General features: G+C 37.2%; 1 protein-coding gene across 1 annotated transcript in view; it reads left to right on the top strand.

The window, feature by feature from the left end:
- Positions 1-1,260: 1,260 nt before the first annotated feature.
- The window catches only part of Lsg1 (large 60S subunit nuclear export GTPase 1), a 32,801-nt gene continuing 16,607 nt past the window's right edge, over positions 1,261-17,454 (top strand). The window contains exons 1-5 of the mRNA XM_078043893.1: positions 1,261-1,420; positions 2,990-3,116; positions 9,117-9,237; positions 9,405-9,491; positions 14,793-14,879. Of these exons, the coding sequence (XP_077900019.1) occupies positions 1,322-1,420; positions 2,990-3,116; positions 9,117-9,237; positions 9,405-9,491; positions 14,793-14,879 (521 nt within the window). The 5' untranslated portion in view covers positions 1,261-1,321. The remainder of the gene's footprint in view (positions 1,421-2,989; positions 3,117-9,116; positions 9,238-9,404; positions 9,492-14,792; positions 14,880-17,454) is intronic.

The raw sequence follows: 17,454 nt of genomic DNA, 5'->3' as shown, positions 1-17,454 counted from the left end.
GGAGATGTGTACCAGGGACTGAACTCAGGGGCACTGGACCATTAAGCCACATCCTCAGCCCAATTTTGTATTTTATTCAGAGGCAGGGTCTTACTGGGTTGCTTAGCGTCTCCCTGTTGTAGAGGCTGACTTTGAACTCATGATCCTCCTGCCTCAGCCTCCCTAGCTGCTGAGATTATAAGCGTGCACCACTGCGCAAGTGGAGATGGCTCCTTGATCCAGTGATTTTTTTTTTAAGTCTTAACTGACAGATCAAAATGTGTATATGTATGATGTACATCATGTTTTAATGTGCTATAGGTAGTGGAAAGCTAAATACAGCTAGTTAACATATACATTAACTTGATCCTATAATTTTTTTGAATACATGCTAACAATCCTCATTCCCCAGTCCTCCCAGGAATTTATACAATAGTGATAAGACATGGGTTTGATTCCTGACGCTGCATATATTTCATCTATGGCCCCGGAAAACTGCTCTCTTCTCTGAGCATCACAATAGTGAAGCGGTTTTCTGGATCAATGAGAATGTCTTTTACACACGTCACTCTAAGTTGACTTCATATTTGCGTTATAGATAAAATTAATAATAAAGTGAGAAACAAAAGCACAGGCTTTGAAGAGTGGAACCAACTCGCAGTTTTCTCTTTAACTATTGAAAAAAAATGTTAATGAAATTTTAACTGGAATTTCTAAGCATTATTATTATTATTATTATTAGAAATAAAGCAGACATCAGACCCTAACTGAATTTCCTTGAAACCTTACCAAACTCTGGAAATATTCAACTTCTCGTTCCGAACTCCCATTCAGGCAGCTAGGGAATCGTAGGTAAACAAAAAATGTATTTAGTTTCTGGGTTGAACCTCCGGAACTCCACACTTGGTTGAAAACTAAAGCGTGGGAGTCGCTTCCACCACGCGCCGCAGAAACACCCTTCTTTGGAGTCTCCGCCTACTCCCGAAGAAACCAGCCAGGAGGCGGGTTCGTACCTTGAATGTGAACGGCCATATTTTCCAGTTGTCTTCGTTTCTAGCCGGACGCTAAAAAATAAAGAACAAATATGGGATGTACCATTCTCTTGACTGAATCATTCTATACAAATTGAGATATTTACAGGGACGTTCATAGGAAATACCCAGAAATAATCTTTAAATTTCTTTTATATAATACTGTAAAGCATCGTGGAGCAAGTCATTTTGCTTTTCCTTTTCATCTTTGGGCCTGAACTATTTGGACTCGCCCAAACGTAACTTCCTGAAGTAGAGTTGAATTCCGGAAGCGGCACGCGCTGGGAGATTCGTACCACGACTGGATTGCTATGGGTCGGAGAAGAGCGCTGGGCAATGGGTCTCTGGGCCGGGCCCTTATCCGCCATCAGACTCAGAAGAGCCGGAGCCATCGTCACTCCGACTCGTGGGTAAGTTAGACACTGTCATCTTACTTACTCTGAGTAGTTTCGAGAGCCTGAGTGCTACAAAATTGGGGGTCAGAAGTCACAGAAATTTTGCACAGTGATGCCTAAGCAGTTTGCAGTTTTCAAGTTGTCGTTTTTGCCAGACCGAGAAGCCGGCCCTAGCCAGCCATAGGGCCCAGAGGGAAAGGCCTGAAAGCTGACCTGGTATGACCGTGAGGCTTGAGTGAGAGTGCGAAGTCCCGGACGCCACACTGTCTTAAATGCGTTTGATTTTCGCTCTAGAGACAAGCCATAGAAGAAATGCTTGGAAGTTTCTGAGCAGGAAAGAAAACTTATTTAAAAACTGATTGGTTTAAAGAATTGAGCCTCCAAAACTATTGGGTTACCATGAGTACTACAAAATAACCTAGATCTGTGCTCTTCTCTCTCTCTCTCTCTCTCTCTCTCTCTCTCTCTCTCTCTCTCTCTTTCTCCCTGGGGGTTTAATGAGCCATTTCCAAGATGTGACAGGTCTAATTTTTCTCTAGGCCTCTGGAAGACCCTTAAAAAAGTGAATATGGTTTGGTTTCTGTTTCTCATTCTAGTCATTTATTCTCCAAAGTATTTGAGAACATCACTGAGTGATCAGTAAGATTCTCTACTAGTTATTTTTTTCCCACGTGCTGAATTTGACTATCCTGGTGCCACTATTATGCCATCCGACTTACAACCATATAGGCTGTAAAGTAATCTGCATTCAGTACATATCAGGTGTGACTTACTCTGGACATTAGATTACTAGTAATTTTAATTGATTTTGAAGGAACTCGTTATTAATGTATTAGTGCAGCCTTTAGAAAGTAGAAAATTGAATGTAGATTCTAATCTTTATTCAAATATTTACTGATGCTGTGACCCAGAGCATCAGTAAAGTTAAGGGCCCTTAAGTTTGGACCCTTAACTTTTTTGTTTTATTTATTTGTAGCTGTACTAAGGACATAGCTGGTGTTTTTATTAGACTATGGGTTCCCTCTGGAAATCAGTTGAATAGTAACATTGGTAAGAGAGAATAAGAAATATTAGTATTGTATGTGATAACTTTTGTTTCTAGATTTTTAAATTTACATTTTACAGTAATTAATAGTACTTATACACTTAACCTCCGTGTGTGTCACACACCTTTGGGTCACTGTGTAAAATGTATTTCTTATTGTGATCTATCAAAAAATGGTGACTGGCAGAGTTGGACAGTCTGGGTTCAAATTCTGTATATACCACTTAGTTTGAAACTAAATGCAAATTATTTTGTCTTTAAATCTCACTTTTCTAATCAGAAAATGAGATAAAATAAAATTCACTTCAGAAAACTCTGAAAATTAAATAAATGATGAAGAGGAAGTACTCACCATGAGATTAAAAAGTGCTTATTTAAGTGTTGATTGTTGTATAGTTTTGAAAGGGGCTAAAGTACCCTCAAGATGACAGAACATTGTGATCTTGAACACAGAACAAATGCAAAGACATTTAGAGCCTGTTTGGATGTCAAGAGCAGAAGAGAGCAGCTTTATTTCTTACCCTGTGTTTTATTCATAGTTGCACACAAGTGAACTCAATGATGGCTATGATTGGGGGCGTCTTAATCTTCAGTCTGTGACTGAACAGAGCTCTCTTGATGACTTTCTTGCGACTGCAGAACTTGCAGGAACAGAGTTCATAGCTGGTAAGTTGTTTATTCCTGAGTGTATGTAACACTAGTCACATATCACCTTGCTAACTAGATACAAATATGTTTTACTGGGAAGTGTTTGAGACTCTGCTAAACTCATAACTTTAAACTTCTTATACTTGGTATATCAAGTTCAAGACATTCAACCTCTCTTAGTAAAAATGACTTCTCAACAATATGGCATTCTCCAGAAATTGTTTTCTGACATCATTATTAAAAAATAAAAGTCCATCCTTGCTATTGTTAGGCAATTAGACTGTGGGTTTTGTTTTGTTTGTTTGGTTTTTGGGTTTTGTTTTCCTTATTTTAGTGCTGAGAATTAAATCCAGTGGTGCTTAACTACTGAACCACATCCCCAGCCCATTTTTTAAATTTTTTCTTTTGAGACAGGATTTTCTTAGGGCCTTGCTAAGTTACAGAGGCTGACCTTAAACTTGTCATCTCCTACCTCAGGTTCCTGAGTTGCTGGTATTACAAAGGTGTGTCACCATGCCAGTCTTGACTGTTTTTTAAAGCACCAGCCAATGCATTTTGGTCAATTTTTGTATGCACATAATTTTATTCACTACTTTCCTTTTTTTTATTTTAACTTAGGAGAGTACCTGGCACTCTTATAAAATAGTATTATAAACTATTATTTCTAGTCCTCTTCTTATTATTATAAATGTCTTTTAAATGTTATTATGTTGTTTAGCAAATCATTCTTCATTTGTTCAAATGGATTTTTTGTTTGTTTGTTTTTTGTTTTGTTTTTCGTGGAGGAGTACTAGGAATTGAACTCAGGGGCACTCAACCACTGAGCCATATTCCCAGCCCTATTTAGTATTTTATTTAGAGACAGGGTCTCACTGAGTTGCTTAGTGCTTCCCCATTGCTGAGGCTGGCTTTGAATTCAAAATCCTACTATCAGCCTCCCTAGCTGCTGGGATTACAGGTGTGCATCACTGCACCCGGCTCAAATGCTTTTTTGAACATTTACTCTCAGGTGTACTGACTATTAGGTATTGACTACTCAAGAGTATGGTGTTAAAAGATAAATTTTGTCTTAGCAAGATTTTGTTTTGGTACTGGGAATTGAGATTGACCAGATTATGTTATATGCATGTATGACTATGGCATAATGAATGCCACTGTTATGTAAAATTATAATATAGCAATTAAAAAAAAAGACTTTATGAACCAAAAAATAATTAAAAAGATTTTGTTTTGGGTGCTATGAAACAAATCTATAGAAGACAATAGGGTCATAAAAGATTGAGTTAATAATCATTTCTAACTGAAGGAAGACAGTCCAGTCAAGGAAACTCTAACCTTGGAGCTGAGTCTTGTATATTGAGTAGATACTAAAAGGACAGAGGAGATAACACAGGTATCTATACACAGGCAGGCAGAGGACTCAAGGCAAGATGGGAAGCACCAGCCTGTTTTACTCAGAAAAAGATTAGAAGTTTGACTTTACAGACACAAAGAGGTGGCCTGTAATGAACACAGACACTGAAGAGGTGGACAAGGGGCAGATTTTGAGGAGAATAAAGACTTAAGGGAGCCTTAAAGGTTTTAAGCAAGTGAACAATATAGTTTCAGATTTCATTGTCTAGTGGTTTTGATTAATTTGTTGTTTGGGGTTCCCCCCCCCCAATATATTTAGTTATGGTGTTACAGCAAGTTTGTTGTTGTTGTTGTTATGTGTATATATGATATATATGTATATCTGCTATCAAACTATTTAGCAGATCCATCACCTCACTAGTTTTGTGTATATGTAGTGAGATCATTTAAGATCTACTTTTTTAGCAAATTTCAACTATATGGTACAATATTGCTAATTATAGTCACCATGAGAAACATTAGATCTCCAGAATTTATTTACTAATTGAAATTATATACCCTTGGACCAGCATCTTCCTATTTCCTCCACCCACAACTCCTGATAACCAACATTCTCTCTGCTTGTGTGAGCTCACCTTTTTCATATTCCACATATTAGTGAGCTCATGCAGTATTTTTTTTTCTGTGCCTCGTTTATTTCACTTAACATAATGTTCTTCCAGTTTGCTGTTATTTCAAGTGTCAGGGTTTTCTTCTCCTTTTTTAAGGCTAAATAATGTTCGTTTGTGTATGTATACTGTTGTCCTTGATATCTGTAGGGATTGGTTTCAGGACTCCCCCCCCCCCATAGATACTCCAGTTCTTTTTTTAAAATATATTTGCCTATAATCTCTGCACTCCTCCTGCATACTTTAAGTCATTAGTAAATTATTTGTAATACCCAATACTATATAAGTAGTTATTACACTGTAAGAAAAAAAATCTGTGTGTATAGAACAGATGTGATAATAGCTTTTCTTGGAATGTTTTCAGGTTTGGGGGTTTGGTTTGTTTGCACTTTTGGGATTCAAACCCAGGGCTTCTTGCATGCACCCTGTGACTGAACTACACCCCCAGCCCTAATATATTTTCAACCTGTAATTGAGTTCATACAGAACTGACTGTATACCAGATTTTCCTTATTTGTCCATTCATTGATAATCACAGGTTGATTTCATATCTTGGATATTGTGAATTTTCATTTATTTTGCATATAGAATTTCTGTATCATACAGTAGTTCTAGTTTAAACCTTTTGAGGAACTCCCATACTAGTTTCCATAATGGCTGCACCAAATTTTATTTTTTAAAAGATCAGTGATGGATTTCTAAGGAAGAAAGATGCATTGGGAGACTTGCTTTAGTCAATAAGAGAAGCAAGTCAGAACTGAAGTAGAATATTAAAGAACAAAACAGGAACAAGAACATTAGAAGCCAAAATAAACCAGACTTGATGGAAGGGATGGAGTGAGTGAAGAAGAGTAGAGTCAAAAATAAAGCACTGAAGTCTCCTTAAATTAATATATGATTAAACGAAATGTGGTTCACCTATACAATGGGATATTATTTGGCCATAGAAGGAAGAAGGTTCTGATACATGATGAAGCATGCAGGAGCCTTGAAATGCTCAGTGAAAGAAGCCAGACACAAAAATCACATATTATATGATCCCATATATATGAAAAGTCTGGAGTAAGCATACCTACAGAGACATAATAGATTAGTAGTTATCTGAGAGGGAATGAGAAGTATCAATAGGTAAAATTTTCTCTTTGGGGTGATGAAAATGTTTAAAATTGATTGTGGTAACAGTTGCATGACTATATATTGTATATTAGAAATCATTGAATTGTGTGCTTTTAACAGATGATTTGTATGGTTCGTGAATTATATCTTGATAAAGTTGTTTTTTAAAAAGTCTTTAGTGATCTTTGCCAGAACCATTTTAGTTTGTTTATTAGAAGAGGGAGGGAAGGAAGGGGGGAGAGAGAGAATGTGTGTGTGTGTGTGTGTGTGTGTGTGGAGTCAAACTTAATATTAGTATGCCCATAGGTTATGGTGGAGGTGAAAAGACAACATTTAATTTGACAGGAGCTAATAGGAACTTGAAGTACAAATCCTGTAATTTAACATGTCCACTTTTCAGTATGTATTATAGAGCAGTAGTTCTCAAACATTAATGAGCAGCAGAGTTACTCAGAACTTGTTAATGAACAAATTCCTGGGTTCTTTCTCTAGAGATTTTGATTCAGCGAGTGTGGGCTAGAACATAATAATTTCCATTTTTGACAAAATCCCAAAAGATGCTGTATTTTGACTATGAAAACTTGAAAGCTAAATGTTCCAGTACAGCAAAAATGGCCAAATATACTGTGGTACACACAGACTATGAAATTGAGATTCTGTGTGGCTATTAAAAACAGTGAATTATCTTTCTGGATACTAATTTGAAGGATCTCTAAGACCTATTGTCACATGAAAAGATCAATTTGCAGAGTGATACATGTAGTTTAATACTATTTGTATTTCTTTTAAAACTGGCCAATCTATATATGTATGTGAATATTAGAAAATGATTGGAAAGTTATACATTTAGTTGATAACCTTAAAGAAGGGAAGTGGAATTGCAGAGATAAAGAGGTAATTTGAGTTGTCAGAGAGAATGTTTACCTTACAAATATTGATTTATTTTTTTAACAAAGAATTTTATATGATGTGATTTTGTAATTAAAATGTTAATTTGTAAAAACATAGAGATTAATGAGATGGAGCAAAGTTTGAGTTTGGAAGGAGATGGGAATAAAATAGGATCAAAAGTGAAGTTGGATAGATGAGCTTATGTAGGAAGGGAACACAGATTCTTCTGAGGCTGGAGGAAAGAAGGCAGAGGTGGGTGCATACATGAAGTGTATAGGTAAGAGAGTGCTACTGGACACGATCTGTAATCCCAGTGACTTGGGAGACTGAAGCAGGAGGATTGCAAGTTCAAGTCCACCCTGGGCAACATAGTAAGACCCTGTCTCAAAATGAAAAATGAAAAGGATTGGAGATGTAGCTCAATAATAAAGTACCCTTGGGTTCAATCCCCAGTATCAAAAAAGAGGGTGCATATCCAATAGCTTCAGTTTTTCTCTTCATTGATGTCAAGGCTATCTTTTGGGAAAGGAATCGAGCGGAGGAGGTGTAGGGGCTTTAAAGAGAATAGTTTCCATTTAGAGAATGGAAGAAATAAGCCAAAAATATAGGATTTCTTTCTTCTATGGGAAGTCCCAAAGACTTAGCTGCTTCTGGAGCCTGTACATTTGCAATAGCAGGTAACTGCATTATTGTATCATTTCTTACAGCAGTTCACATAGCATTGCTACTGAAATGAGAAAGGTAATGCATAGTTGGAGTTTTGGTGTGTGGGTGCAGTAGAGTGAAGAACTTTACAGTTTGGTTAGAGAATGGTTGAAGGGCTATACCATGCAGTTTCAGCCAAATAGGAAAAGAAGTGAATTTACAAAGTGGGTGATGGACTGGGATAAAGAACATGAATCAAAGGGCCAAAGTGTTTACAGAGGGTGGACAGAGCCAAGTCAGATGGGGCAGACCACCATGAAGAAGTTAATGTTAAAAAAAGGCATCGAGAGCATGGGGCAAAAGAGTTGAGTTTTGACTGTCATTGAGGATGACATAGATAAGAATTGTGGTTGGGTTGACTGTAAACCAGGTTAGTGGGCTGTGCAAGGGCCTACATGGCTTTGTGGTGGTCTGATAAGGGCAGTAGACTGCAGGAGGTTTTGGTTATCTTCCCTTGCCATTTCAGAAAAAAGCTTGCTAGCTTCCCAGGTACCAATCTCCAGTGCAGTCACTACTGCCTATGGAAGCTGAGTAGGTATTAGCTGTGTTGGGGAAAATAAGAGAGAGACATAGAGCAGCTCAGAGAGCAGAGAGAGGTAGAGCCCTAGAGTAGAGGTCTCTGTAGTTCATACATTGGTTTGGCTTTTTTCTTTTTTCTTTTTTCTTTTTCTTTTTTTTTTTTTTTAATAATATAGCCACTAATGGTGAGTGCTGATCATAAATATCTTGTTTAGGGGCTGGGGTTGTGGCTTAGTGATAGAGCACTTGCCTGGCACGTGTGAAGCACTGGGTTCAATCCTCAGCACCACATAAAAATAAATAAATAAAATAAATTGTGTTTGTCTCCAACTTAAAATATATCTTGTATAAATTATAGCAGTATAGTAGTTTAGCAATTCTAACTGGAGCGAGTCTTTTCCCTGAATCTTTGCCTACTCACCAACTCCCAGTGACTAAAATTATTCTCCATATATAAAGGGAGGAAAATGGTGGTGCTGAATCTTTACAGTCCTTCCCCATTCTTTTTTGTTTCAGTGAAATATTTACCATATGTAGTTTTATAAAATTAGTACTTTTAGAAATGGTCCTTTTATGAAGAATTCTTAATTTCTCTCTTGGTATAAAACTTCATTTGGAAATTATAACTTATTCTGATAATTAGAAGAATACGGTTTAAATTCTGATGTAGGCTCCATATCGTTAGTTTCCCAAGTTTATAAAATGACCTACCCTCAGTAATTTAGAGTGCATCTTAAATAATAGTACTTTTCTTTTGTGTGAACAGAAAAGCTTAATATTAAGTTTGTGCTCCCTGAGGCTAGAACTGGACTGCTGTCTTTTGAAGAAAGCCAGAGAATTAAGAAACTCCATGAAGAAAACAGACAGTTCTTGTGTATACCAAGGAGGTGAGTTGAGCAAAAACGTAGATCACTACATGCCATACAGGGCGGCTGAGTGTAAAATTTTTAGTTATTCACATTTTTCATGCTTTTTTTCCTCAGCTGTCATTATTTTCAAATTCCCTGTTTTATTTTGATAACTTCTATATGGAATTTTTTTCTCTCTGTTTCAGACCACACTGGGACAAAAAAACTAGCCCAGAAGAACTTAAACAAGCAGAGAAAGATAACTTCCTAAAATGGAGACGTCAGCTTGTCCGGTGAGTATTATTAGACTCTTTTTGTGTGTAAAATTGGCTTGCAATTTTTTATTGATTCTTTTTAGCTATAGCTGACAACAGAATTTTATTTAGACATAATTATTATATTTTTTTAAAAATTTTTATTGTTGTTCAAAACATTACATAGTTCTTGATATATCATATTTCACACTTTGATTCAAGTGGGTTATGAACTCCCATTTTTACCCCTATACAGACTGCAGAATCACATCGGTTACACATCCATTGATTTACATATTGCCATACTAGTGTCTGTTGTATTCTGCTGCCTATCCTATCCTCTACTATCCCCCCTCCCCTCCCCTCCCCTCCCCTCCCCTCTTCTCTCTCTACCCCCTCTACTGTAATTCATTTCTCCCCCTTGTATTTTTTTTCCCTTTCCCCTAACTTCCTCTTGTATGTAATTTTCCTGAGGATCTCCTTCCATTTTCATGCAGTTTCTCTTCTCTCACCTTTCCCTCCCACCTCTCATCCCTGTTTAATGTTAATCTTCTTCTCATGCTCTTCGTCCCTATTCTGTTCTTAGTTACTCTCCTTATATCAAAGAAGACATTTGGCATTTGTTTTTTGCTGAGAGCCATTAGCCAAGTAGGTATGACAATTTTCTTGCCAGCGTACCCCATGTTGCTTAGAGGAAAGACTCCTGGAAATGGACTTGCCTTGGACATTTGCAGTGACATTGCATGTATGCTTGAGTAAGGTGACCTTGCTCAAGGACCAGGGCGGATCTGGGTTTAGGACAGATCAGGTTTTAGGGAGTATCCCGCTCCTTGGGTTTAGGGCGGTTCCAGGTTTAAGGTGTACCCTGCTGGGAATAGGGAGTATCCTGCTGATAAGAGCCTGGTGGAAGCCTGGATTTTGTCCATAACGTGTGTAGTTCGGGAATAAAGAATTGCTGTTTGAATCTACAAGGCTGTGAGTGGCTCATGATTTTGTGCCCAGCCAGACTGCGGCAGTTTTTTAGGGATTGGCTAGCTTCACTTAGCATAATCTGCTCTAATGCCATCCATTTCCCTGCAAATTCTATGATTTTGTCATTTTTTAATGCAGAGTAATACTCTATTGTGTATAAATGCCACATTTTTTTTATCCATTTGTCTATTGAAGGGCATCTAGGTTGGTTCCACAGTCTTGCTATTGTGAATTGTGCTGCTATGAACATCGATGTAGCAGTGTCCCTGTAGTATGCTCTTTTTAGGTCTTTAGGGAATAGACCTCGAAGGGGAATAGCTGGGTCAAGTGGTGGTTCCATTCCCAGCTTTCCAAGAAATCTCCATACTGCTTTCCAAATTGGCCGCACCAATTTGCAGTCCCACCAGCAATGTACAAGTGTACCCTTTTCTCCACATCCTCGCCAGCACTTGTTGTTTGACTTCCTAATGGCTGCCAATCTTACTGGAGTGAGATGGTATCTTAGGATGGTTTTGATTTGCATTTCTCTGACTGCTAGAGATGGTGAGCATTTTTTCATGTATTTGTTGATTGATTGTATGTCCTCCTCTGAGAAGTGTCTGTTCGGGTCCTTGGCCCATTTGTTGATTGGGTTATTTGTTATCTTATTGTCTAATTTTTTGAGTTCTTTGTATACTCTGGATATTAGGGCTCTATCTGAAGTGTGAGGAGTAAAGATTTGTTCCCAGGATGTAGGCTCCCTATTTACCTCTCTTATTGTTTCTTTTGCTGAGAAAAAACTTTTTAGTTTGAGTAAGTCCCATTTGTTGATTCTAGTTATTAACTCTTGTGCTATGGGTGTCCTATTGAGGAATTTGGAGCCCGACCCACAATATATAGATCGTAGCCAACTTTTTCTTCTATCAGACGCCGTGTCTCTGATTTGATATCAAGCTCCTTGATCCATTTTGAGTTAACTTTTGTGCATGGCGAGAGAAAGGGATTCAGTTTCATTTTGATGCATATGGATTTCCAGTTTTCCCCGCACCATTTGTTGAAGATGCTATCCTTCCTCCATTGCATGCTTTTAGCCCCTTTATCAAATATAAGATAGTTGTAGTTTTGTGGATTGGTTTCTGTGTCCTCTATTCTGTACCATTGGTCCACCCGCCTGTTTTGGTACCAGTACCATGCTGTTTTTGTTACTATTGCTCTGTAGTATAGTTTGAAGTCTGGTATCGCTATATCCGCCTGATTCACACTTCCTGCTTAGCATTGTTTTTGCTATTCTGGGTCTTTTATTTTTCCATATGAATTTCATGATTGCTTTATCTATTTCTACAAGAAATGTCATTGGGATTTTAATTGGCATTGCATTAAACCTATAGAGAACTTTTGGTAATATCGTCATTTTGATGATGTTAGTTCTGCCTATCCATGAACAGGGTATATTTTTCCATCTTCGAAGATCTTCTTCTATTTCTCTCTTTAGGGTTCTGTAGTTTTCATTGTATAAGTCTTTCACCTCTTTTGTTAGGTTGATTCCCAAGTATTTTATTTTTTTTGAGGATATTGTGAATGAAGTGGTTGTCCTCATTTCTATTTCAGAGGATTTGTTGCTGATATACAGGAATGCCTTTGATTTATGCATGTTGATTTTATATCCTGCCACTTTGCTGAATTCATTTATTAGCTCTAATAGTTTCTTTGTAGACCCTTTTGGGTCTGCTAGGTATAGAATCGTGTCATCTGCAAATAATGATAATTTAAGTTCTTCTTTTCCTATTTTTATGTCTTTAATTTCTTTTGTCTGTCTAATTGCTCTGGCCAGTGTTTCGAGAACTATGTTGAACACAAGTGGTAAGAGAGGGCATCCCTGTCTTGTTCCAGATTTTAGAGGGAATGCCTTCAATTTTTCTCCATTCAGAATGATGCTAGCCTGAGGCTTAGCATAGATTGCTTTTACAATATTGAGGTATGTTCCTGTTATCCCTAGTTTTTCTAGAGTTTTGAACATAAAGGGATGCTGTACTTTGTCAAATGCTTTTTCTGCATCTATCCAGATGATCATATGGTTCTTATTTTTAAATCTATTGATGTGGTGAATAACATTTATTGATTTCCATATATTGAACCAGCCTTGCATCCCAGGGATGAATCCTACTTGATCATGGTGCACAATTTTTTTGATATGTTCTTGTATCCGATTCGCCAGAATTTTATTGAGGATTTTTGCATCTAGGTTCATTAGAGATATTGGTCTGTAGTTTTCTTTCTTTGAAGTGTCTTTGTCTAGTTTAGGAATCAGGGTGATGTTGGCCTCGAAAAGTATTGGTATTAGTTCCTCTTTAAAGGTTTTTTAAAACTCTGCTGTATACCCATCCAGTCCTGGGCTTTTCTTAGTTGGTAGTCTTTTGATGGTTTCTTCTATTTCCTCAACTGATATTGGTCTGTTTAGGTTGTCTATATCCTCCTGACTCAATCTGGGCAGATCATATGACTTAAGAAATTTATCGATGCCTTCACTATCTTCTATTTTATTGGAGTATAAGGATTCAAAATAATTTCTGATTATCTTCTGTATTTCTGAAGTGTCTCTTGTGATATTGCCTTTTTCATCCCGAATGCTAGTAATTTGAGGTCTCTCTCTTCTCTTCATTAGCATAGCTAAGGGTCTGTCGATTTTATTTATTTTTTCAAAGAACCAACTTTTAGTTTTGTCAATTTTTTCAATTGTTTCTTTTGTTTCGATTTCATTAATTTCAGCTCTGATTTTAATTATTTCTTGCCTTCTACTTCTTTTGCTATTGTTTTGCTCTTCTTTTTCTAGGATTTTGAGATGAAGTATGAGATCATTTATTTGTTGGTTATTTCTTTTTTTAAGGAATGAACTCCAAGCAATGAATTTTCCTCTTAGAACTGCTTTCAATGTGTCCCATAGATTCCGATATGTTGTGTCTGTATTGTCATTTATCTCTAAGAACTTTTTAATTTCCTCCTTAATGTCTTCTATAACCCATTGATCATTCAGTAACCTATTGTTCATTCTCCAAGTGATGCATGATTTTTCCTTCCTTCTTTTATTGTTGATTTTCAGTTTCATTCCATTATGATCAGATAAGATGCATGGTATTATCTCTACTCCTTTATATTGTCTAAGCGTTGCCCTGTGACATAATATATGATCTATTTTTGAGAAGGATCGATGTGCTGCTGAGAAAAAAAGTGTAACTGCTTGATGTTGGGTGGAATATTCTATATATGTCAATTAAGTCTAGGTTATTAATTGTGTTATTGAGTTCTGTAGTTTTCTTATTCAACTTTTGTTTGGAAGATCTGTCCAGTGGTGGGAAAGGTGTGTTGAAGTCTCCCATGATTATTGTATGGTGGTCTATTAGACTCTTGAACTTGAGAAGAGTTTGTTTGATGAACATAGCTGCACCATTGTTTGGGGCATATATATTTATGATTGTTATGTCTTGTTGGTGTATGGTTCCCTTGAGCAGTATGTAGTGTCCCTCTTTATCCCTTTTGATTAACTTTGGCTTGAAATCTATTTTATTTGATATGAGTATGGACACTCCTGCTTGTTTCCTTGATTATTTTTCCCCCCTTTACTGTACTAAAGTAATTAGACTCTTAAGGATTTATTTTGAAACCCTGAGTTCAGGCATTTGGTGTGCTTGTATTACTCTTTGCCTTTTGAAGTCTTGATTTCTTTAAAAGGGAAATGGTTGGGGCTGGGGATGTGGCTGTAGCTGTAGCGTGCTCGCCTGGCATGCGTGCAGCCCGGGTTCGATCCTCAGCACCACATACAAACAAAGATGTTGTGTCTGCCGAGAACTGAAAAATAAATATTAAAAAAAAGAATTTTCTCTCTCTCCCCCTCCCTCTCCCTCTCCCCCTCTCCTATTTCTTTTTAAAAAAAAAAAGGGGGGGGAAATGGTAGTGTTCTACTTGGAAGTCTATTCTGTAACATATGCAAGTAGAGCATTACTAGTTGCCTGTGCATCTTTGCACAAAGATGGGTTGGTGGCTTTGTTCACTTCCTAGCCTGGTTTTCTTTCATTCCCCTATGCAACTATCAGGTTCCCTGCAGTTGATCGCTGCTCTCCTGAGCATTCTTCTAATAAGAATTCTGTGAGAAATATGTGATTTTGTGTGAGAGAGAAACTTTCAGGATTTAAATAGCTTACAGATAACATTTGAATTTGGTGAAGTATGATATGAATAAATTTTTATCTATATTGATTCAGCAAGTGGCATATAATAATACTGGTATCATATTTGTGTATTTACATTTTAATGTAATGAATTTGAACCTTTATACTGCCTAAGACAGTTCTATGATAATCTGGCAAAGATATAAACTTCTCATTCTAAAGCCAGGCTAGAAGAGGAACAAAAGTTAATATTGACTCCATTTGAACGAAATTTGGACTTTTGGCGCCAACTCTGGAGGGTCATTGAGAGAAGGTGAGTAGCCATTTTCTTTTGTGTAATAAAATATGGTAGTTTTGTTAGATTTGAATATTGATATATACCCATGCTCTGGGTTGGGGGAGTGGGATTAAATTATACAAAGAGCTATAGAGAATTATAATAAACTGAAAACATGATACTATATATTTTTTAAAATACAGTGGGTTTTTGTTGCTTTTATAGGAGTACATTAACTGGTATATAATAACAGTGAATGTTTTCTGTTAAGATGAATTCTGAATTCTTCTGGTATTGGAAAATATGGGCATAAAAAAGGGTAGTTCCTTGCCTATAAAGAGTGTGCATGTTATGGGAAGAGCCAAGTGAGAGCTCATTTCAGCAGTATTATGGAATTCAATGTAACGCCAAGCAAAGTGTCAGGCACCAGGGGCATGCAGATGAACACAGTGTGGTCCTTGAACTCAGAACTCAGTACCTGGTAAAATACAAATGGAGCAAGAATCCTGCTATGTTACAGATAGAAAGGCCATGGGCTGTGCCAAAGCAGAGAAAGGAGCAGATGTGAATGCAGGGAAATCAAGAGGTGTGGGTTTTTTGTTTTTAATTGGGGTTTTTAAAAAAGGGGGTTTGATAAGTTGAGTATGGGAAATTTTCATTCTTTTCCATGTACTCTTGAGAATTCCTAATTGTTAAAAGTTAATAAAATCACTTTCCTCTAATATCACCTCTTAGTATAGTTAGAAGGTTTCTGTTTTACTAAAAAGAATTTTTTAGTTATTTTCAAGGACTCCATAAATGAATTTAATACTTGATATAGTGAACCTTCTGTCTGTATTTTTTTTAGCCCATGAAATAGGATGCTTTAATTGGTTCATTCTCAGGAAAAAATATTCCCACATTTAGCATTGTTACCAAGAAAATGAGACTTGAATAAAACTTGTAAAAAAAATCACTTGTTTTTTTTAAGGATGATGAAAATATGCTGAAATTAGTGGTGATGGTTACAGATATGTATGGATAAAATCACTGAATTGTACATTTAAAAGGGTGAATTTTTATGATACATGTATTATGTCTCAATTTTTTAGGTCCTCACCTCCTGCTTTCCAGGGGCAGATAGAGGGCTGATGGGCTGGGATATGAAGAAGTCGGAATAGTAATGTGTAAAAAGGAGAAGCTTGCTGTGGGTGGCAGCTCCACACAGGCCCCTTTTACTCAGTTAAGCTTGAGTGGAGCTTGGGAAGTCTAGTATTATTCTAGGGAACTTGTGCAGAGCAGAATGGATTCATATCTCCTTCAGTGCTTCACTATTCTGTTTATTCTGGTTTCTAATGTTCACATACAAGGCCTTTCCCATATGTCTAGTGATGTTTTTTGTCCATTCTTATTTATTTGCAGCACTGGGGATTGAACTCAGAGCCTTTTGCATACTACACAAGCACTCAATCACTGAGCTATATCCTCAGCTCCATTCCTTCATATTTAAGGGTGAAGCATTACAAAGCTGATTGACCTACCTGTTTGGGTAGAGTTTGCCAAGTGGTGAACCTCTCTGAGGTGACTTGGCAGGGATCAATTATATTTGGTTGGAATATCCCAAGATGTTACTGTTGGCCTTTTTTTCTCTAAGACCATTTTCTTAATGTGAAGAATGATCTTTTTTTGAGAATGGGGCCAAACAGAGTGGTATGATGCCAGGAGGCTGGGCATCCTCACAGTTCAGTATGTAGGCTTATGTTTCATTTTCTTTTTTATGTATGACACCTCTTTCTCACCATCTCCTGTGCCTAAAGTCCTAGTCCGAGAGCCTCTTAGATTCTTTTCTCCATGGTAAATGCTAACCCTCTACTGTTGGGGTGGAGGAATGGGAGCTATGGGCTGGATTGCAGTTGCCTGGCTGAATGTACAGTGGCGCCGACCAAGGAGCTAAGTGGGAAGGTGATTCTGGTCCCATACCTCATTCTCTATCCTAAAGAGAGCTGATGCTTCTAATCTGAGCTTTCTCACTGTTTAGTATTTTTTAGTTGCTGCTATTCTTTCTTTCTCCTTATTCATCATTTGCTTTTAGATTTTACATTTTGAGAGGAAGCGGAGGCAGTATTCAGTTATCCATGTTCAACAGGAAGGCTCTTGACATACTTTGTATGCCCTAAAATAGCAGTTGGTTTCTCCAGAGTATGTCAACACTTGTTCAAACCCCTAGCTTTAGTTAAACTACAGAATTACTTGCTCTGATATTTTTATTGATTTATCTCTTTCTTTTTAATAACAGTGTATTTCTAACTCAGGGAATATAGTTTATATCACATGAAAATAGAGCTGAGCTACACAGAAATGTTATTAATAAAGTGACTACTACCACATCTTGAGCAGGAAATATTTATTGATGACTTCTCTACAGCAGATGTCTCCTGTTTGCTAACAGGCTGGCTAAGCCATCTGCCTCTTTAATTTCAACAGTAGTTATCAGAAAAGATTTGATGTATAACATGCCATTGAAATGCAGGAAACTGCTGAGGCACTGGGGGCAGCACACTGTATTCCAGTAAGATAAGGCGTTTCCACTGTGTTCACAAATGTTTCCTGCTACACAGTTGGCACTTGGTAT

Source organism: Ictidomys tridecemlineatus, chromosome 3, assembly GCF_052094955.1.
Source record: "Ictidomys tridecemlineatus isolate mIctTri1 chromosome 3, mIctTri1.hap1, whole genome shotgun sequence".
NCBI lineage: Eukaryota > Metazoa > Chordata > Mammalia > Rodentia > Sciuridae > Ictidomys > Ictidomys tridecemlineatus.
This window is presented reverse-complemented; position numbering and strand designations above follow the sequence as displayed.